Raw genomic sequence first — 19,171 nt, forward strand, 5'->3', positions numbered from 1 at the left:
GCTGCCATATTTGACGAGTTGGGAGTGAGAACGTGTTGGTTGTTCTTAGCTGACATTTAGCCCCAGTCAGAGGAGACCTTTCCATCAGCCACCACACAATTGCTGATAAATGAGTCCATCCCACCCTTCATTTTGGGTGGTCACTACCAATCAGGTGGAGAATTTGTCATATTGCAAAATTCTAATCCACAAAAATGAACATGATCGGTGAATCTGGGATGAAGCGGACATCGTGGCAGGTGGACAAAGTAGTTCATTTCAAGTCTTTCCTTTCCTGCACAGAATAGACTAGACCAAATTCGATGCCTTATTTTCACTCTGATCTTCTTAAACTGACATGGTGCAGTTTAATTGCCATTCAAGCTGGTCAGTAGAACTATTAGTTGGGATTTAGCTGCATTTAGGTCTTAAATGTAGGAATTTACAATACTGAGTTAAAAAGCTTCAATTTTTGTGCTATGGGCGTTTTACACAGGCAGAAATGTCTAGTGATTGAATGCAAAAGAACTGTGCTCGTGTATAAGGATTGTAATTTGTAATGTCAAGCAGTTTTCTATAATAAACTATCAATATTAAATACTATTTAAAAAGGTTTCTGTCCGATGAAATATCCATCATTTGCATGCTGTATTTACACTTCAGGAAAAAGAAAAGGTATGATGAAACCGCACCAGCTGTTCAATATCTTTTAAAAATAAGCTGGATGTATAACTGACGGCTTCCACTGTAATAGGTTTAAATGTTTCTATATTCTCTCCCATGTAAGACTTCCTGCAACTTTATCTGCCCTCTATGACCCCTTAGATCATACCGATATCGGCAGTTACTGAGCTGAGAGCAGACAAGCACACAAACACACTGGCGCACACGCAGATTATGACCTTGTCAATCCCTTCTTTGATTGCCTCATCAGACCATCCAAGCATTACAGGTCCTCTCTGTTAGCTAGCTTGCCTCCCTGCTGGTTTTATTCCTGAACCCCTGCTAGCTTAACAGATGCTGGTGCTAACATTGATTAGAATAAAGCAGTGAAGCAAATCATGAGATCACAGTTTTGCTGATTGGGTTTGACCAACCAACAAGTATACAATTTTCATGTTTCAACCTAATCTGGAATACGCCACATCTGCACTATTAAAGTTTGAATGCGTCTGTTTTCCAATCTACTCTGAGGAAAACTAAAATTTTCTTTGCATAGGTAAAATCTGAATTAGTTAAATTGATCAGACACTGGGAGCTCAGAATTGCAATAAGTTGTTATTTCAGTTGTATCATGTGCATTGTAGCCTTCTCTGTGGAGGCCTAAAACCCCCACAATACTTGATTTTTATTGACAAATACCTCCTATCTCCTCTAATTTAAAGCTGGTAAACATATGGTGGAGGCTTTCTAGCTCAAGTACTCCAAAGTGGCCTTATTACGCATATTTTTTTAGATTTTGATCTCCTCAGCCTACAGAATTGGAAGAGCTCGACTTTGCTATGCACAGATAAAACAGAATTTAGTACGTTTAGCAAAATTGGTATATTTAAATAACCTGTCTAAGGAGTGTGCTCTTCATGAAAAAATGCAGGAAATGGAATATCTTAGACCTGGAGCGATGATGTCACAAGCATGTAAAAACAGATGCAGCTTTACGTACAAATTTCCTTTATTTGAAGGATATGTTCAAAATGCTTTTAATATGGAAATTTAAGATTGACAGGGATCTTTACATTGAAGCAAGTGAGAACATAACCAAAACAATGAAAACACAAACCACTGAGACTTCCCTCGCCAGAAAAACCAATAGCATTGATTGTTAAAAATTCTTATAATGATCTATGTTTCCATTGTTGACAAGCAACTTTTGTTCTTCAGTCAAATGAATACTGACTGTCCTCTGTTAGTACCAAAGGCAGAGGTACTGTGATGTTATCCTGGTCTCTTAGGGAAGTGGTTGAAGTGGATGGTTGGTCAACACATGTGACTTTGACAGCAAAGACGGTGGTCTGTGTCCTGTCTCATACTACAGGTTGTTGTGGTTTCTTTTAACCATTAAGGTGATCTTTCTCTAACCTTAACTGAGTAGATTTAGTTTAATAAATGTAACCAAACCTTAACCATAGAAGTGGCAGATCAGGAAACACTTATATGAGTTAGAAGTGACTGATAAATTACCTATTTTGTCATTTTTAAGTATGAGGACTTCAAGGCACTCAGCCCTCAATATCTGCTACTCAATATCCAGCAGCAAGACTAGAAGACAAAAATATAAGAATGTTTTGCTGAACAACCCTTTGAGCTGTTTAATCCAATACATTCAAGTGATAGGCGACTAGTAGAGTATGTAGTTATTCTGGTCTGGTCTTGTGTGTGAATAACTTTACTCTCCAATTCCTCTCTCCTCAAGTAGGGCCTTTAATCAATCACAAAAATCAATACTGGCAACCAGTCTGGCATTTATTTCAATGAGTTACTCTGTTCCAAGCTGTTGATTTCTATAGAAACTGCAGACATATAGTTGTTACATTCTCTTCCCTTATCACTGGTTTCTGAACAAAGGAATGATTGATTCTCATTAGGAGAGAAGCAGTCGCTTGAGGCTGTCTTGCTATCGATGCTGTTTACTGAGTGATAGCAGCGACTCAGCTTGCTTCAGTGCAAAACAGGAAGTTAAAGATGCCTCAAAAATCCAACAGGGCATGCGACGACCCAAAGATGGCAAGACAGAGTTCATCAGATTTCCATGCAAACGCCAGCATCTGAAGTATAATTTAGGTATATCAGTGTTTTAATGAGAAACCGGAATGGCCTCAAAAATACCCAGAATTTTAGGTTTTAACATTTAAAAAGATCTGTATTTGTAAGACAACATTATTATGGTGAAAATTACTCCTAATATTCAGCGATGTTGAAATAATGCAGCCGTAAAGGACCAATCTGTAATTTTTAACAAAATAAATTGCAATTATAGTCAGATAGTAATTGAAGAGTTTAATTTACTGATGATTAGTGACATTATTGGCTTATTTTACTGATGTAAAGAAACATATTACAGAACAAGACACACATAACTCAAATTTAGTGGTTGTGTAGTGTTACTGGATGTATTTAAAACCCAGCCAGTCAGTTTTGGAGGTTCCATTCCTGTTTTCTCAATCTTGAAGGGTCAGGCCCCTTTGTTTACATGTGGATCACAGAATGGGCTTTTAACAAAGACATCTACACTGCTCTGCTGGGAAAGCAGTTTACTGACAAGTAGCTATTTTGTGGATTTGACCTCAGCTGGCGTCTATGCTAGACTCAAAGCTTAGCACCGCCCCTTACTGGAAGTTCACTTTGAGTCTGAGACTCTCTCTCACACACACACACACACACACACACACACACACACACACACACACACACACACACACACACACACACACACACACACACATACACTCAGATTGGCAAGAGAAGATCTCAGCAGAGCACTGCCCTGCAGTAGTGTGTGTGTTTACTACAGTATGGTTGAACAGCAGACGAGAGACAGTGGAACACATACAATATATGCACATGCATAGAGGCTGCCTTGCATTCTTCTATTTCAATAAGTTCTAAAATAGAGAAAGAAAAGAATAAAGAAACAGAAGATTAAATAAATCAAAATACTGATCTGGTCTATACAGAAAACTTGAGGGTCCGAAATGATTGCCACTTTGAAAACTTAAAGCCAATAATAAACAAAGAGAGAGAGAGACAAAACAGTATCAAGACACTGATAGTGAAGAGTGAGAAGCAATCTCATCCATAACTTTCACCTTCTATCCACATTCTCTCTTCACCTTCTCTTTCCTCTCTTCCTCTGTATTGTTTTTCATTTCTGTCAATAATGGACTATATTTAGTGTGGCTTTCAAGTCCTTGAGCTGCTGACCCCATTTACTCTGTCACACTGCCTGTCTGGCCTGCTGGGGAATGGCCTAGTATCACTTACACCTGTGTGTGTGTGTGTTTGTGTGTACTTGAGTAGTAATGCAGGCAGCTCTGCTTTTCCTTTTTATGTGTATGTCTTAAATATTTATTGCAGAAGTGCAGAATTTCAGTTGTCCATATAGAGGCTTTTGACCTCAGACCTGGGTTATTTAAATATACGAAAGTCTTAATTGTGTCAGTCAGAAAAGTCCCTATGTCTGCTTAGAAAAGAAAGAAAAATGTGATCAAATATATGATACTTTTTTTGAAATCACATTGAGCTGTGAGTGATTTTATTTTAGGGGAGAAAAATATTTCTTTCATCTGCATGTTACTATAGTTAATCTCATTTGTTATAATGTACTGTATAATCAATGCAGTTTTGATTGGCAGCTCTCTATAACCATTATGGTTCCTTATGTTCTTTTTTTTCTTGAGGGAATGAGCAAACAAAACTCACAGCTACTAAATATATATAAACAATAAACAATGTGCATATCAAAAGCAATAAATGAGCAGCAATGAGTACAGGTCTCTTAAAACACTTCTGAACCCACTGTAGCAAGTCTGTCTGGCAGTAGTCAAAGAGAAGAAGATTATACACCTTGACACATGAGCGCACACACACACACACACACACACACACACACACACACGCACACACACAGGACTATGCGTGGGGCTCTAATCTCTCAAGCACTACAACTTCCTGCCCTGTAGCCAATCAAGGTTCCACTCCTATCTCTCTAGCCAATCACCCCTGATTGGGGTCCCCTGAGAACCCCGCTGACCGAAAACTACAAACCAGGTTTTCAGCAGGCAGTTATGCCTCCCCTGACATCTTTACCTGTCAGATCTTTATTTTCATTTTCTAATATTTTCCGTTTAATTTCTCCCTTATTACCTTAGTGCTGAGGCCAAGTCTACCTCTGCTGTGTTTATTTGTTTTTTCCCCTCCTATATTGCTCCAGTTGTACAGCCAGGTTTGCCTCTGTTGAGTTTATTCTTAATATGCTGTATATACATACAGTGGTGTGAAAAAGTGTTTGCCCTTAAGGTCATGCCACAGCATCTCAATAGGATTCAGGTCAGGACTTTGACTAGGCCACTCCAAAGTCTTCATTTATATATATATATATATATATATATATATGCATATTTGTGGATATCTCATATCTGTCATAAGGTCCAACTTTTCCATTATACATATAGTATATACCATCTTCCATCACACATTATCAATTGTCATATAGACAGCAAAATGTGGCAAGCTGCGTCCCTCCCTTGTCCTTCATTTTCTCCTTATTTTTGTTCCCTGTTACATACAGTATAGAAAATAGATTTAAAAGACAAAAAGACCAAAGCTAATGATTTCCACATTTGCATCTAGTGAAACAAAACCAAGAAGCAATGAAAAACAGCAGGGGCAAAAAAGCAGAAAAAATATGAACAAAATCGAGGATTGTGTCTATTTTTCATCACTGTAACTTGCTGATACGGGGAAAATCACATAGCCACAACACACAAAACACATCATAAATCACTGCCAATCTGCGGTGAATAGTTTGTCAGCAAATGATTTTTAATGTAGGAGTGAGGGAAGAAGAGGCATGTGTGGCCTACATTAGCATCTAGAGGGAGAGTGCTCTCTCTGTCACTTGTCTTAACTTGGCTGACAGGAAGTTGCTGTGTGGCTGTCAAACAAGTGTCACTCGGATGCGGATTCAGGCCGTTTCCCGTCAAATTGTCACCACCGGCTGATTTTCTGGAGTGATTTTAATGCTCCATCTCTGATCACCTCTTCCAGGGTGAACTGACTTTCTACTCTTTGATACTTTTTGTGGCGGGGGTGGTATTGATTTTGATGTGAACTTTGGTCGCAGCAGGCTGCCGTAGCAGACAAAGCTTTAGAAAAAGCTCTTGTATCCTGTCATTTGTTGAATTTTATATTCCCAGAACTCCCTTCTGCCTCTGGACTGCTGAGTGAACAGCCTGATTAAGCGATTGAGGCCTTTGTTAATGATTAACAGCCCAGCTATTTATGAAGCTAGATTATCGTTGGTCTACTGCTCATGTCTCTTTTTCCTTTTCCATTTCTCTCTTGTGTATATTTATCTCAGCGAGAACAATACTACGGCCCGGAAATTTTATCAGCCTATATTTAGTCCTCATCTCGCTCTGTCCTTCTGTCTTTTTCTCTCTCACTTCTGTTTGCTTATCAAGAGTCGATGAGAACAATAGAAGCAGCACGGTCACGGAATATTATCGGACTATTGTCTGTTGCTGTTTCTTTCTCCGGGTAGCTTATCTGGTTGGGAACAATGGAAAACTGGGACGAGGAAAACACCAAAGATCCCATTACCATTTGTGTTTTTATGTATGTGTGCATAGGTATTCATGTGTGCATCTGCATGCGTCTTGTCATTTATTTGGAGATTTTTGCATGTACATACATCTGTGGATTGGTATGTCTTTGTGTGCGTGTGTCTTGTTATTAGCACTTGTGTTTGTTTGTGTGTGTGTGTGTGTGTGTGTTTTCCTCTCTATTCGGAGTGACCCAGAATGTCTTGACATTTTAAAGCCGGGAAGCAAGAGAACAGTCTGTCCCAAATGGAAACTTCTAAAAACAGAAATGCTGGAACTTAAAACAATAGATGTCTACTAAGTTACCGGGCGAGACAGGAGGTGCGAGGATCCATGGCGAGGGGAGGAGAAGAAGAGAGGGAAGTTATATTCAGGTTTATATATTGCATCTATAAGAAAGTGTTATTAAATGTCCTCTTCCTGTCATGAATTCACATTAGGAAGCTCTTTTTTTACTGAGTTAGAAGGCAGGATCGCAGGTGTCAAGGTGCAAAGAGATTGAAAGGATTATATGTTATGCATAGTGGGCCTTGATACAGTTAGTAGAGAGAGTTTGAGGGCAGAACTGGAAATGTCAGCATCCGGGGAAAGGCACAATTATTTATGTTGGAAAATATATTTTTTATATCTTATTTTTTATACATTACAAGGCAAGATAGGTTTTATAAAATATTCTCTATTTAATTTCTATTTAACAGATTTTAAGAACAACAAACAGCTGGCTCTGTTGCCTGACTACAGCAAGCCTAAAAAGGAACAAAAATGCATGGGGGAAGGTCCTCACATGCCAGTTTAAGTAATAAATATAATTTCCACTTCAAACAATTAATCCTCAGGATAGAACGGAGCAAAAGAAACAAAGGTTATATGAGACTGAGAGCGAGACAGAAAAGATTAAACAAAGGACAAGAAAAAGTGAGCGTGCTGCCCAAAGAAATCCAGAGGAACCATCATTGATGTGCAAAACTGCAGTGTAGATGAAATAGATGTTTTACAGTCCCAGCCCCTGGACAACTGAACGATACAGGCAGTAAGTGAAACCAACTTTATTCATTTATACTGCTTTAATATGTTCCGGATGAGAGCCTCTACTAAATGCTTAAAAAGTAGAGCGGTGGTAAACAATTTGAAACTGTACTCAAGTGAATTGTAGCAAAATAAAACAGAGCAGGAAGAACAAACACCTCACATAGTTCCTACTTAATTCAACATGACAGAGAACAGCAACACTGAAATAGTGAGGAATGAGGCTACTGCATATTTTCTAATAAAACAAACAGGAGCACAGAGAATAAAAAATGGAAAATGACAAAACTGAATTGAAATAGCATTTCTACAGCACCGATCCCACTACGGCGCCTCATAAACATTGTTTATTTCCATAAAACTTGGCTGGAGCTCAAAATGCTGCGGCCCAGCAGGGCACGCACACACACACACACACACACACTGCAGCTGTGGTGTGTTTGATGAAGAGGGCTGCTAGGTCAAAGGTACCGCTTCTAATGCTCACATCAGTCTCCTGCATGGACAAACACACGCAGTGGTATGTGCAAACACACATGTGGGCACACAATCAGATGCACAAACACCTGCAAAGATATAATGTTTCTGGCATTGCTTTTCTAAAAAGGCACCCTTTATAATGGGTTCATTATGACTTTTGTGTAAAAAGTCATGAATAAAGTTTCTTACAATAGCCCATCAAGTTTTTTGGTTGTATGTTAATAAGTTATTGGTAAATATATTTTGGTCCAGATGCTGTGAAGGTCTTTATAATTTTTTAATGATAAAAAAGATGTTGGAGAAGGAAAAACACCCGCCAGAGATTTTTTGATGAACCAAAAGTTGTTCTAATAATGGCTTACAACTTATCTATAAAGCATTTGTAAATGATTTATTAACCATCAAAAAAGCTCTCAGTTAAAAAACAAAACAAAAAAAACTTTGTCTTTGGTAAGACACGGGGGAACAGCGTTCGAATCCCTCTCGGAGTGCAATGAGCAATGACCCATCATCCAGTGTGGGTCCTTAGGCAAGACCCTTCACGCTACTGCCTACCTCATGATGATGAGTGACAATGGAGTACATGACATGCCGGCTCAGACGTCGCCTGGCCAAACAAGGTCTGCGTCACGTGTTGGGGCACCAGAGCATCGAGATGACAAATGGGCTACTGGAACAAGACGGAGATGGGCGAAATGCGATAATAAGGCTCTGTTGGAATGCTACTACTCCAGTAACCCTAGTCAGAGGGGTTACATGCAAAGGATGTGGGATGAATGGATACTTCAAAAACCACAATCAAGGCTTACAGCGAAGCAACTAGTAGCTCAGTGTTCCAACATCCACAAGTTATATATATCAGATATCAGTTATATATATATCAGTTAGTATCAGTGTGTATATATATATATATATATATATATATATATAACTGATATAAAAGGAAGGAAGATAAAGAGAGAAGAAACATGAAGAGAGAGAAAGGTGAGAAAGAAAAAGAAAAGATATGTAAAGAGAGGGATGGTCAGATAAGATATATATATACTCTTTACATATATCGTTTCTTTTTCTTTCTCACCTTTCTCTCTATTCATGTTTCTTCTCTCTTTATCTTCCTTCCTTTTCTACCTCTATCCTCTATTTACTTCCTACACGCTAATTCAATCACACACACATACTCACACATACACCTTACCTCCAGTGAGTTATCCCCCACAGACACACACTCTATTACCCAAGATGCACTGCCCTGCTGCGCGCCTGCCTTTTCATTGGCCAATAAAACAACCTGAGCTTTATGGCTCTACTGATTCCAAGTACATCAACTATAGAGAGAGGGAGAGAGAGGAGAGGTGACACCAAGGGAGAGGGGGTGGAAAAGAGAGAGTAGGTTTATGACCCAAACTCCTCCTTTTGAAAGAGAGAGAGGGAAATGGTGAGTAGATCAAGTGTGGAGAGAGAGAGAGATGAAGAGAAAATTGAGGAAATAGTGGAGACATAGAGAAGGGTGTACAGAAAATAGAAAGTATAAGAGAGCGAAGAGAGAAAGAGTGAGTGGGTAAGGCGATAGCAAAGTCAGAGAGAGAGAGAGAGAGATTGTAAAGCCCATAAAAATATAGAGAGCCATTCATGACTTATAAAATAACAGCCATCGATGTGCAAACCAAAACTGCAGCGTAGATGAAATAGATGATATTTTATTGTTCCAGCCCCTAAGTCCCAGACTGTATAAATAGCTATTGATTTAACATGTTTTATTCAACCAGCCAGGCGAACTTTCAGGCCTGGGAGACGTCAGCTGCTTGTCGAAGGCGAGGCTGCTGCTCTGTCGAGGGCTTTCTGCTGCATTTTAGACCGCTGTCTTCTATTGGCTAAAGGTTTTGTCCCAAGTTCCTTAATCTGAGTGGCTTTTAGTTGTCTGTCTGTGTTGTACCGGGGGAGTCAAGTACCAGGAAAGTGGAGAAGAAAACTTCTCATCGTGGTTTTACTTTCTCAGTGCACTGGCAACGAAACAAAAGATAAAAATAAGAATAGAGGAAAACTAACTGTGTGTTCATGTTTGCAGGACTTATTCTCTGAGTTAGGTTTATTTTGGCCAGATGAGACCAGTGCCATTGAAACACTTGGACATGGGACAAAGTAAGTCTCAAATGAAATTCACAACAGAAGTGAGACATTAGCGCAATGGGAGCATCCATCCATTCAGTACACACTAAGTCCGACCTTCTGCCCTCTGTTATAGCCATCGCTCTCCTCCGAAACAGCTGTCTATTCAGCAGCACATGTATAGACAGTGGTTGTACAAATTGTCTTCATTAGGCTAAATGATATCAGAAGTTACATTACATCACATTCATTTTTGTAGATGTTATTAATTTTTTTCTTTCTTTTTTTGTCCAAAGCTGCTTAAATTGCTCCCTTACCCAGGCAGTGGGAGTGATTTAGAGGTTCAAGTCTTGCTCAAGGACTGCCTGAGCTACAGCTGCTCCAAATTCAAAGGACAAAAATGTTTCAGGTTTGCACCATGACAATGAAGAAAACATTGTTTTATTTATTGATTCCTTCATGTTATTTCTCCCACCCACCACAGCGCTACAGTATATGCCCATAGTGAATCTGGGGGCTTAGATCAATCATTATAGATTTAGTCTTCTAACAAGACAGTGATACATAAGTGAAAACTTTCCTGTAATCCAGACCAACTACAGGAAATACCCCAGAAAGCAAGGGTTTATGAGTATCAGGAGATACAGTAGACATCTACTGTATCTGATAGGCAGCAGTTACACAAACATGGAAAACCTAATGTAATAAAACGAAATGAAAGCAAACCATAGTCTGGATTGATCCTCATTGAGCTGTTTCTTCATGTGCTTCTAACTGGTATGAATATCATGGAAAATTACATCAAAGAGCACAGACACAGTCAAGCTTCCAGCTTCCCGGAGCTTGACCCCAGAGTCGCACAAACTAGAATCAATATTTTTTTGGGGGGGGGCATTAATAAAAAGCATGAATGTAGCATCTGTGACATCACACATCCAAGCCTGGAAGTTGAGTTCACTCACACTACAATCCATTCAGGTGTTTGGAGCCAGAAAATCCACATTTGGTGAAACGAACAGTCTTTCTACTCTCACTCTCAAGTTTCTTTATTTGTATTTTTCTTTTCTTCTATCATCAACCATGTCTCTCTTCTCTCTCTCTCTCTCTCTCTCTCTTCACACACACACACACACACACACACACACACACACATACATAGTCACACCTAGTCACACATTCACACATCACCACTCCAGCCTGCAGGCCTAGTCGAAGTGAGGCACCCAGCTGTCACCGCTTTCGATTTGAGTCCGCTAATGGAGTGATGAGGGCCGCCCAACGTCCATGAGTGTGAAGTGCTGAGATCCTCCTCCCTCTCCCTCTCCCTCCCCCCACAAACTCACACACTTACACACGCACATCACCTCCAGCCTCTGCGGTACCCATTTTACACAAACATCCATCTACATCACTTGTTATCACTCTCTTTCTTTTTGCTCTCCTGCTCTCTCTCCCTCGTTCCCTCTTGTTAAGTCTCGCTCTCAGCTTCAGTTTGGCTCTTGCTCTCTATTCCTCTTTCCCTTTTGTTCATTTTCGGGCTTTCACTTTGACTTTCTCACTATTTTTTATCAGATTCTTTCTCCCCTCTCCATTATAATTCAATTGTTTTTCATTTCAATGTACTTTTTGTCACAACAGTATTATTTTTTCACCAATGCATATAATAAAACTGAATATGAGCTACTCTGTGTCAGATGAAAACTCTCCCTATCTCAATTTCTGTTTCCAAATCAGAGTTCTTTATCAGTGTGTGCTTATGCAAGCGTGTTTGTGTGTATCTTAACCTTGAAAGCATTCATTCATTACAGCTCTGTGTCTTCCGTTCGATTCTTCTGCACATATTGTTTCTCTGTCTCTCCTTCACTCTTACTCTCTGCCTCACTTTAACTCTTTCAAACTCTCTGTGTTCTGTGTGAATTTATTTCAAAGCAGCTTTATTCCAGAGAGTGTGGCAGTGAACATGGGCAGATGGGAAATGGGGATCACATGCATGCACAAAGCTCCCTGGCTGAATCCAAACTGTAGAGTTTATGGTGATGCGGTACCTATCTTAGACCACTGGCCCATTAGGAGAAATCTCTCTATTGTTCATTTTCTCTCTCACACCCGGCATATCTGTTTCCTGCTCATTATGTCTGTCTTTGCATGCATCGCTCTCCTTTATACTCATACTTTATGTTTAAACTTTGAATATGTTTATGTTTTACCCAAATGTATCTGTTGATAGCAAGAGATCTCAGATAATACCAACATATTTGGATATGATTTGGTCTACAGGGCTCTCTCAGTCCTAGTATTTCTTGAATTTGATGGGGATGTGAGTATGAGATTTATTTATTAGATATTTTCTGTTTTTGTAGCCATAGCTATGATGCTCCACTCATGGTGGTAGGGAAGTTTTCCGATGGGATTTCCTAGTTGGCATGCTGTTTTGTCAAGAAATCAAACCCAGAAGACAAATGGCAGGAAACATGAACCATTCCAGGAGATTTAGCTCTGCAAGTTGGAGAGAAATGTTTGTGTTGGTGGAGGTTTCCGCTCGACCGAGTGCCTTCTGGTTCATTCATGTTGTTTGTCTTCGTTTCTGTCTCTTTTGTTCATTCTTCTTCTCTACCTCCCTCACTCGTTCTTCCCTTGCCTATGCACTTTATATATCTAGTTTTTTTTTCTCACTTTGAGGCTGAAATACAAACTGAAATGCACTTAGAGACCTTGACACAGACACACACTCACACACTCACTCACACACACACACACACACACACACACACACACACACACACACACACACACACACACAAAGATACTTGATGAAGTGCTGAAATGTATTTGGGGTTGAATTGCTATTAATGTGTTTTTCCCCAGCAGTCAATACTCTTGTTTTGACTGTCATTCACAATGACAGCTGTCCTCCAATGTTCTACCATGTGTGTGTTTGTGTGTGTCCATGTGTGCAGTCATTGACAGTTGTGCGGTGTTGAAATTTGCCAGTAGCAACATTACGACAGACATTGACAGTTCTTTTAACAGAAGAACTATTGAAGTGCTTCTGCCAGTTTGGTGGCCATGGGTCAATTTGCTCAATTTGTTCCAGTCTCAAAGTGGAGATCATGTGGAGAAACACAGACCTGTTGTATAGAGCCAACATCACTTCAACTCCAAAATTGATTTGTATGATGTTTAACAGATGATTTAATAACAGGTGGTCGATATTTTGGACTTACTGACTAAAAATATGAATATCAGAAATCTAGTTTCTTTTTTAATACTTTGCCTTTTGCAGAATAAAAACAACAGTTTTATCATAACAGGTCGCTTTAGTCCTTTACAAACAAAATATGAGCGTTTTACATTCTGAATGTTCTAGAGATTTGGAGTGATGAAACTACTGATAAAAAGGCAACAATGATGAAACCTCTTAAACTCGAATGAATGAAATTAAAGTTGCACTGATATATATTTTTATATAAACAATATATCAAATGTCTGTATTTTGTGAAATGGGATACTCGTAGTGATGAACCTGCAGATAATTATCAACGACTCTTAGTGTTTTGGTTTTACGGCCCACAACTTGCTGTTTTGTTTCCCTCTCCACACTCTCATCTGATTTGAGCATTTAGAGCCACATATTTTCCTCAACAGTTGACCGAAAAAGAGAATGAATATTGGATTCCTTTGTCAAGTTGCCACAAACATCCAGTCCAAATCAATGTTAAAGTTGTTCCGTGTCTGCTGGATTTGTAAATAAGCAACCGTTTATTCATGTGTTCGCCACAACAACTTTATAAGGTGACATGGTAACATGGAGAAGTTTTGTTTAAGATTAATTTCTCTGCCCTCAAGTTGACAAAGAAAATCAGCTATCACTGATTTAAGCTTTAAGATTTAAGTTTTACAAAAACTAAATTGGGTTAATCAAATTGGTATCCAGAACCACAAATGATAAGCTAACACTATAACTAAAGTCACCACTGTAACTACAGGAAGATAGTGGTAGGATAAGGAGTAAACAAACCAATGCAATATTAAACTGCTGTAAACTAAGAGTCAATATTAAATCGAGAGAGTCTAAACTAAACTAAGCTTTGCTGTTCTGAACAAAAAAAAAAACCCCAAAACAAGAATTTAAAGTAAATAAATTGCTCCTAGCTGAACTTAACGAAGCTACAATACTCTCAAATAAATAAAAGCTAAGATACAGTATACTAAGCTAACCTTAGCTGAGCAGGGATTAATTTATCCAAACTAAACAAAAGTAAAGTACATTACATCAAACAGAGTAAAGCTGAAATGTGTAAAACTGAATGTCTCCCGTCTGCCTCCAGATTACCTACAAAGCCCTGAGCTCGTTGGACCCCAGCGCTGATCTGACGACCCAGAGGGGACGGGTGTTCAAGCTGAGGAACGAGACCCATCACCTGTTCGTTGGTCTTTACCCAGGGACCACCTACTTCTTCACCCTCAAAGCCTCCACGAACAAGGGCTTTGGCCCGCCCGTCACCACCCGCATCACCACCAAGATAGCAGGTAAAAATTCTTTGTCACATTTTGAAATGCTAATAGTTTTGAGTTGTTGATTGATTTGTGTTTGTACATTTTGTGTCATTAATTTACTCAGATTAAAATTCCATAAAAATGTGTTAATTGTTGTGAGTTTTCCCTTTAATTTCTGGTGACATTTGTTTGATGTTTGGTCTCTAATCACACAAAGACATTGTGGCGTACTTATTTCAATAATAGCAGGTAAAGAAGGAGACACTGAAGGCTTGTTTGTTGGCCAGCTGGTGGGTTGGTATGTCAATCAGTTCCTCTCTGAATGTGCCAGTCTGTGTTTTTGTTTGTGTCTTTCTTTGTCTGTCTGAGTGACCGTTTTCATATCTATCTGACTTTTTCTCTCCATTTGTAACCCTCTGTTTATGTCACCCGCCTCGGTCCATAGAAAATGTCAGTGGCACCACAAAAAAGGAAAACAATCTTTTGTGGCAACTGTGAAATGCCCTCACATGTTAATGCATTTCTTTATTCTGGAACAAGAGAACTTCTCTATTCTCATTTCAACTGTTTTGTGAAGGGTGTTCTTTGTTGTTTAAATGACAGATTGACTAATGCAAAATAAAAATCCTTCACTTTTTTATTTGTGTGTCTTTCTTTGCCATTTATCTCTCTGACTCTCCCTCTGTCTCTGCTGTTTCCCTTTGCTCTTTCAGTGTCTCAATCACTTTCTTCCATCTCTCGTTCTTCCTCTCTGTTTCTGCTCCTACCTCTCTCTCTCTCTCTCTTTTTTTTTTTTTTTTTTTTACCTTTCTCTAATAATCCCTCCTCAGATGGCATATCTGATTGTTTCTCCTTCACAGGATGTTCTTATTTCTATTTCCTCCTCCTTGAGGTATTTGTGAGAGACAGTCACTGTAGCTCTGATCCAAAAGTAGTAGTTCTTAAAATTCCAAGTCCAACTTTATATTGAAGGCACACTGAAATGGATAATGTGAGCTGTGTCTGTAATGAATTGTCTGCAGTACCAATGCAAAATAGATTCAGGACAAATTCACAAATGGTGGCTTATTGCATTGCATCACTAGCATTAATTGCATGCAGAATGAATGCAAGAACTACAGCTATGCATGCTACTGTTTGGTGAAAATATTACCTGCCAGAGCAACATCTGCTCAGTTCCACCCCACATATAATAATCCATTCTTTGCACAATGTGTAGAGATTTATTGCAAAATGGAGAGCAGTTTCTTTAAAAATATGTGTATTGATGCATAAAGAGAACATCAAGATACTGCCATTTAAAGCCAAATTGCACCTACTTGTCTTTTCATATTTAAGTACAACCTTATTTGAGTTAATACCCACGTTTGTTATTAAGTATAAAAACATCAGAAATCTATACCCCTAGGCAATCCAAGAGAGCGTATCACTTCTATGTTTATTAATGTCATTGCATCACTTGAATTAATCCACATGTGATATGAAGCAGAGATAACGGCATACATCTTCATTTGTAGCCTTTATATACCCAGAGTGGCTCTGCTGAGAAGGCAAGCTTGCATCTTTTGATATTCATGCAGTTACATTCAGTCCTGGAAACTGTTCAGTGCCACAGCAAGTGGCCACTTCTCCTTTGTTACAAGAGGCTTTGGGGTTTATGGGAAATGTGGCATAAAATCACTTACTTTTAATTATGCCAAAGTGTATTAAAGATAAAAAGCTACACATATCACATTTAACCCCCTGGGAAATGTATTTTCAACCTAATAATGTTTCCCAAAGTTTTGGTTTGTGAATTAGCAGTATTGATACCTTCCTCTACCCACTAACCTACACAACTGAATCCTGAGTCCTGGCAGTGTTAAATGCTGATTGAACAACAGAAGACTACAGTCTAAATGTGTCAACAGCATGCTATCAGCGTTGTCCTATCTGTCAACACCTACAGTGATTTTGGCATGACCTTTCCACTGAGCCTGCATTCCATCATCCCTTGAAATCTTAACAACATGTTGCTAAGAAGAAAAAAAACCATGGTGCTTCCACACATAACAGAGATGTCTCCCAAATGTCACGCCATCTCCAATCTCCATTATCTCATTCAGGGACCAAAGGATGAAGAGATTTAAATTAAATGATGCAGACAGATAGAGATGGATGGGCATAGGAGGAGGGGTTGGACTTGTGTTATTAACCTAAATGCCACATCAATCAGGGAAAAAAGTGTTGATGTTTTACTCAGATAGGCACTAATGCTGCACCTCCAATATGAGGGCATGACAGATGTGAAATTAAAAAATGTAATTGAATGTCTGTAAAGCCTTTCAGAATGAAGAATACAGTTGTCTTTTTGTTGCTCTCAACAGAACCTGATAAGATCACTGTTGTCAAGATATGATATGATAATGTCAAAACAAAGTAACCAAAATATCAGAGCCAGAAGAGATTTGTTGATTTGATACATCTCCCTCTGCTGATATTTATCAGTATTAACTCAAGAGTTGTAGGACAATGAGACATGTAGATGGGAATAAGTCCTCCTTTTATTTTATATTATTATTTTGAAAAGTACTTGTTGGGTTGAGGAAAATAAGGGGAGAAGGACAGTGTCAGTGTGTTTCTACCCATATAATTCCCAAGTGATGTCAGAAACAGTTAGGATTCACGGTGGCCTTAACTAATATTTATCATTTTACAGAATGTATGTTAAAATTTCTACAGCTGCACTAATGTAGTTACTTTTGTTATGCTGGGCAATGAAACGTGACTTCCTGGAAGTGCCATCATTCAGTAAATGGTACGCTGGTTTCATATGTCAATTTCTGCAATTCAATCATTGTAATTTTTCTCTTTTTTTTTTTTTTTTTTTACCATCAGCCCCCATGATGCCAGAGTACGAATCTGAGGCTCCACTGAACGAGACAGAGACCACCATCACCATACTGTTAAAGCCCGCCCAATCACGTGGTGCACCTATCAGGTAATTTCTTACCTGTATCTCATAATGTTTTGTTTTTTCCTATGTTTTACTCCCATATCCTCTCTTGTTATCTCTTCTTTGTTCTCCTTTACTCTTCTCTGTTCTCCTGCCCAATTTTTTCTCCCATCATCCCTTCTACTTCCCTTCCTTTCATTTTCTCCTCCCTTTAACCTCTCGTCTCTCTCCATCCACTTTCCTCTCTCTCGTCTTCCTCAAGGGTCTCTTTTAAATCCATTAAAGTCACTCACACATATAAATCCAATTTGTATGCAAAGGAACTCATAGAATGGGACTTCTTTTTTTTATTATTTGGAAGTGAAACGCATCGTCATTAGTCACTTGCGTCTTGTAGCTTTTTAGCTGCTGCTTTTTGGAGATGCAACTCCAAGCAGACATGACAGGCCTAAATGTCTGATGGTAATATTGCAATCAATGTGTGGTCACTTGAGACTTGACTGCTTTAATTGAAGGTCCCGGCCAACAGCTTGTTGACATAAAGGGATGAAAAAAAGGACACACAGACAAACATGCAAATCATGGTCACATAAACACATGTGTAGCACACAGTTGCACACATAAAAGCACAATAACAGACATGCATACTTGCATACATTCTTCCCTTGCAGTTCATAAATCAACTCTGGAGGCTTTGTAATCAGTCGTTTGATAATAGCCACCAAAGTTGCATTAGAATGCTAATATCAGGCTATGAAGACGGTGTAGTCCCTCATTCGTCCAGGAGTGTTCCATCGTAGAAAAGGTTTCAGTCGTAGTCTTCACTCATCTGTCAGAAAACAGTGTCCAGATGACTATGACTGAAACCTTTTCAACGATCAGGCTATGAACTTTAACATATTGAAAGATGATACAGTCAAACCCTTTTTCTAAAGTAGTGGTAGTGTAGTTAAGAGCAGCAGGTTGTCATCATTTGTGAGCATTTCTGTCTTTATAGTAAGTAAAATAAAAAAAGAGGATAGAAATATAAACACACAACACACTCAAATCTCATTCTTCCAGTCCACAGTCCACTGCACTCACTGGTTTTGTTTTACAATGGACACACAGCTAATTTATTCCGTTTCTCATTTTTTCAGCCAGAGTGTTTTTTAATTAAAAGTTCACTTTGAACATGTGATGTCATCCATTTAATTGATATAGGTGAGAACATTATTCTGAGGTTGCCTTTAGGGAAATACAGCTTCGACAAGAGTGCTTGGAGAACATATATCATTTCAATTTAGACTTGGGGAAATGAATTTGTGAAATGTGAGTGTGGGTCAGTGGTTTAGTGTGAATATTTGTAAATCCCATTCCATATTTCGCCATTTATCACCCACACATGTCAAATATATCTTGTTTTGAATTAGGCTGAACTCCAATCACTAACATCTTTATCAACCAGAGATAAGCCCCTTTGTGTGTTTGCCTATTATGTGTGTTTTGTGCAAGTATTACATGTTTTAAGTGGCAACAGATGTATGTGGGGTAGCAGGGAACAGGCACTTGTTGGTTAATGTGCACACTAATGTTTTGTGGTGTTTAGTTTTTTATTTATTCTGAGGAGATCAGAGCATCTCGAGTTCAGGAGCTTAGATGAGGAATGTTTACCGAATTGGCTCTGCTAAGAGGAGCAGCTGTCGTGGTTGAGACACACACACACACACACAGCATTTACACACACATACACACACCGGCATGCGCACTCGGATGCAAACGCATGTGCATTCACATAAATGCACATAGACGAAGGCAGTTGTAAAGGCTAACAGTGGATGTCAAC

General features: G+C 38.9%; 1 protein-coding gene across 14 annotated transcripts in view; it reads left to right on the forward strand.

Moving 5' to 3' along the window:
• Positions 1 to 19,171, forward strand: part of ptprt (protein tyrosine phosphatase receptor type T) — a 341,042-nt gene that overhangs the window by 172,773 nt on the left and 149,098 nt on the right. For all 14 annotated transcript variants that reach the window (XM_044221198.1, XM_044221225.1, XM_044221272.1 and 11 more), the window contains exons 12-13: positions 14,243 to 14,444; positions 17,289 to 17,391. In XM_044221198.1, coding sequence (XP_044077133.1) covers positions 14,243 to 14,444; positions 17,289 to 17,391 — 305 coding nt within the window. The remainder of the gene's footprint in view (positions 1 to 14,242; positions 14,445 to 17,288; positions 17,392 to 19,171) is intronic.

The sequence above is a fragment of the Siniperca chuatsi genome, linkage group LG2 (assembly GCF_020085105.1).
Source record: "Siniperca chuatsi isolate FFG_IHB_CAS linkage group LG2, ASM2008510v1, whole genome shotgun sequence".
Taxonomy (NCBI): Eukaryota; Metazoa; Chordata; class Actinopteri; order Centrarchiformes; family Sinipercidae; genus Siniperca; species Siniperca chuatsi.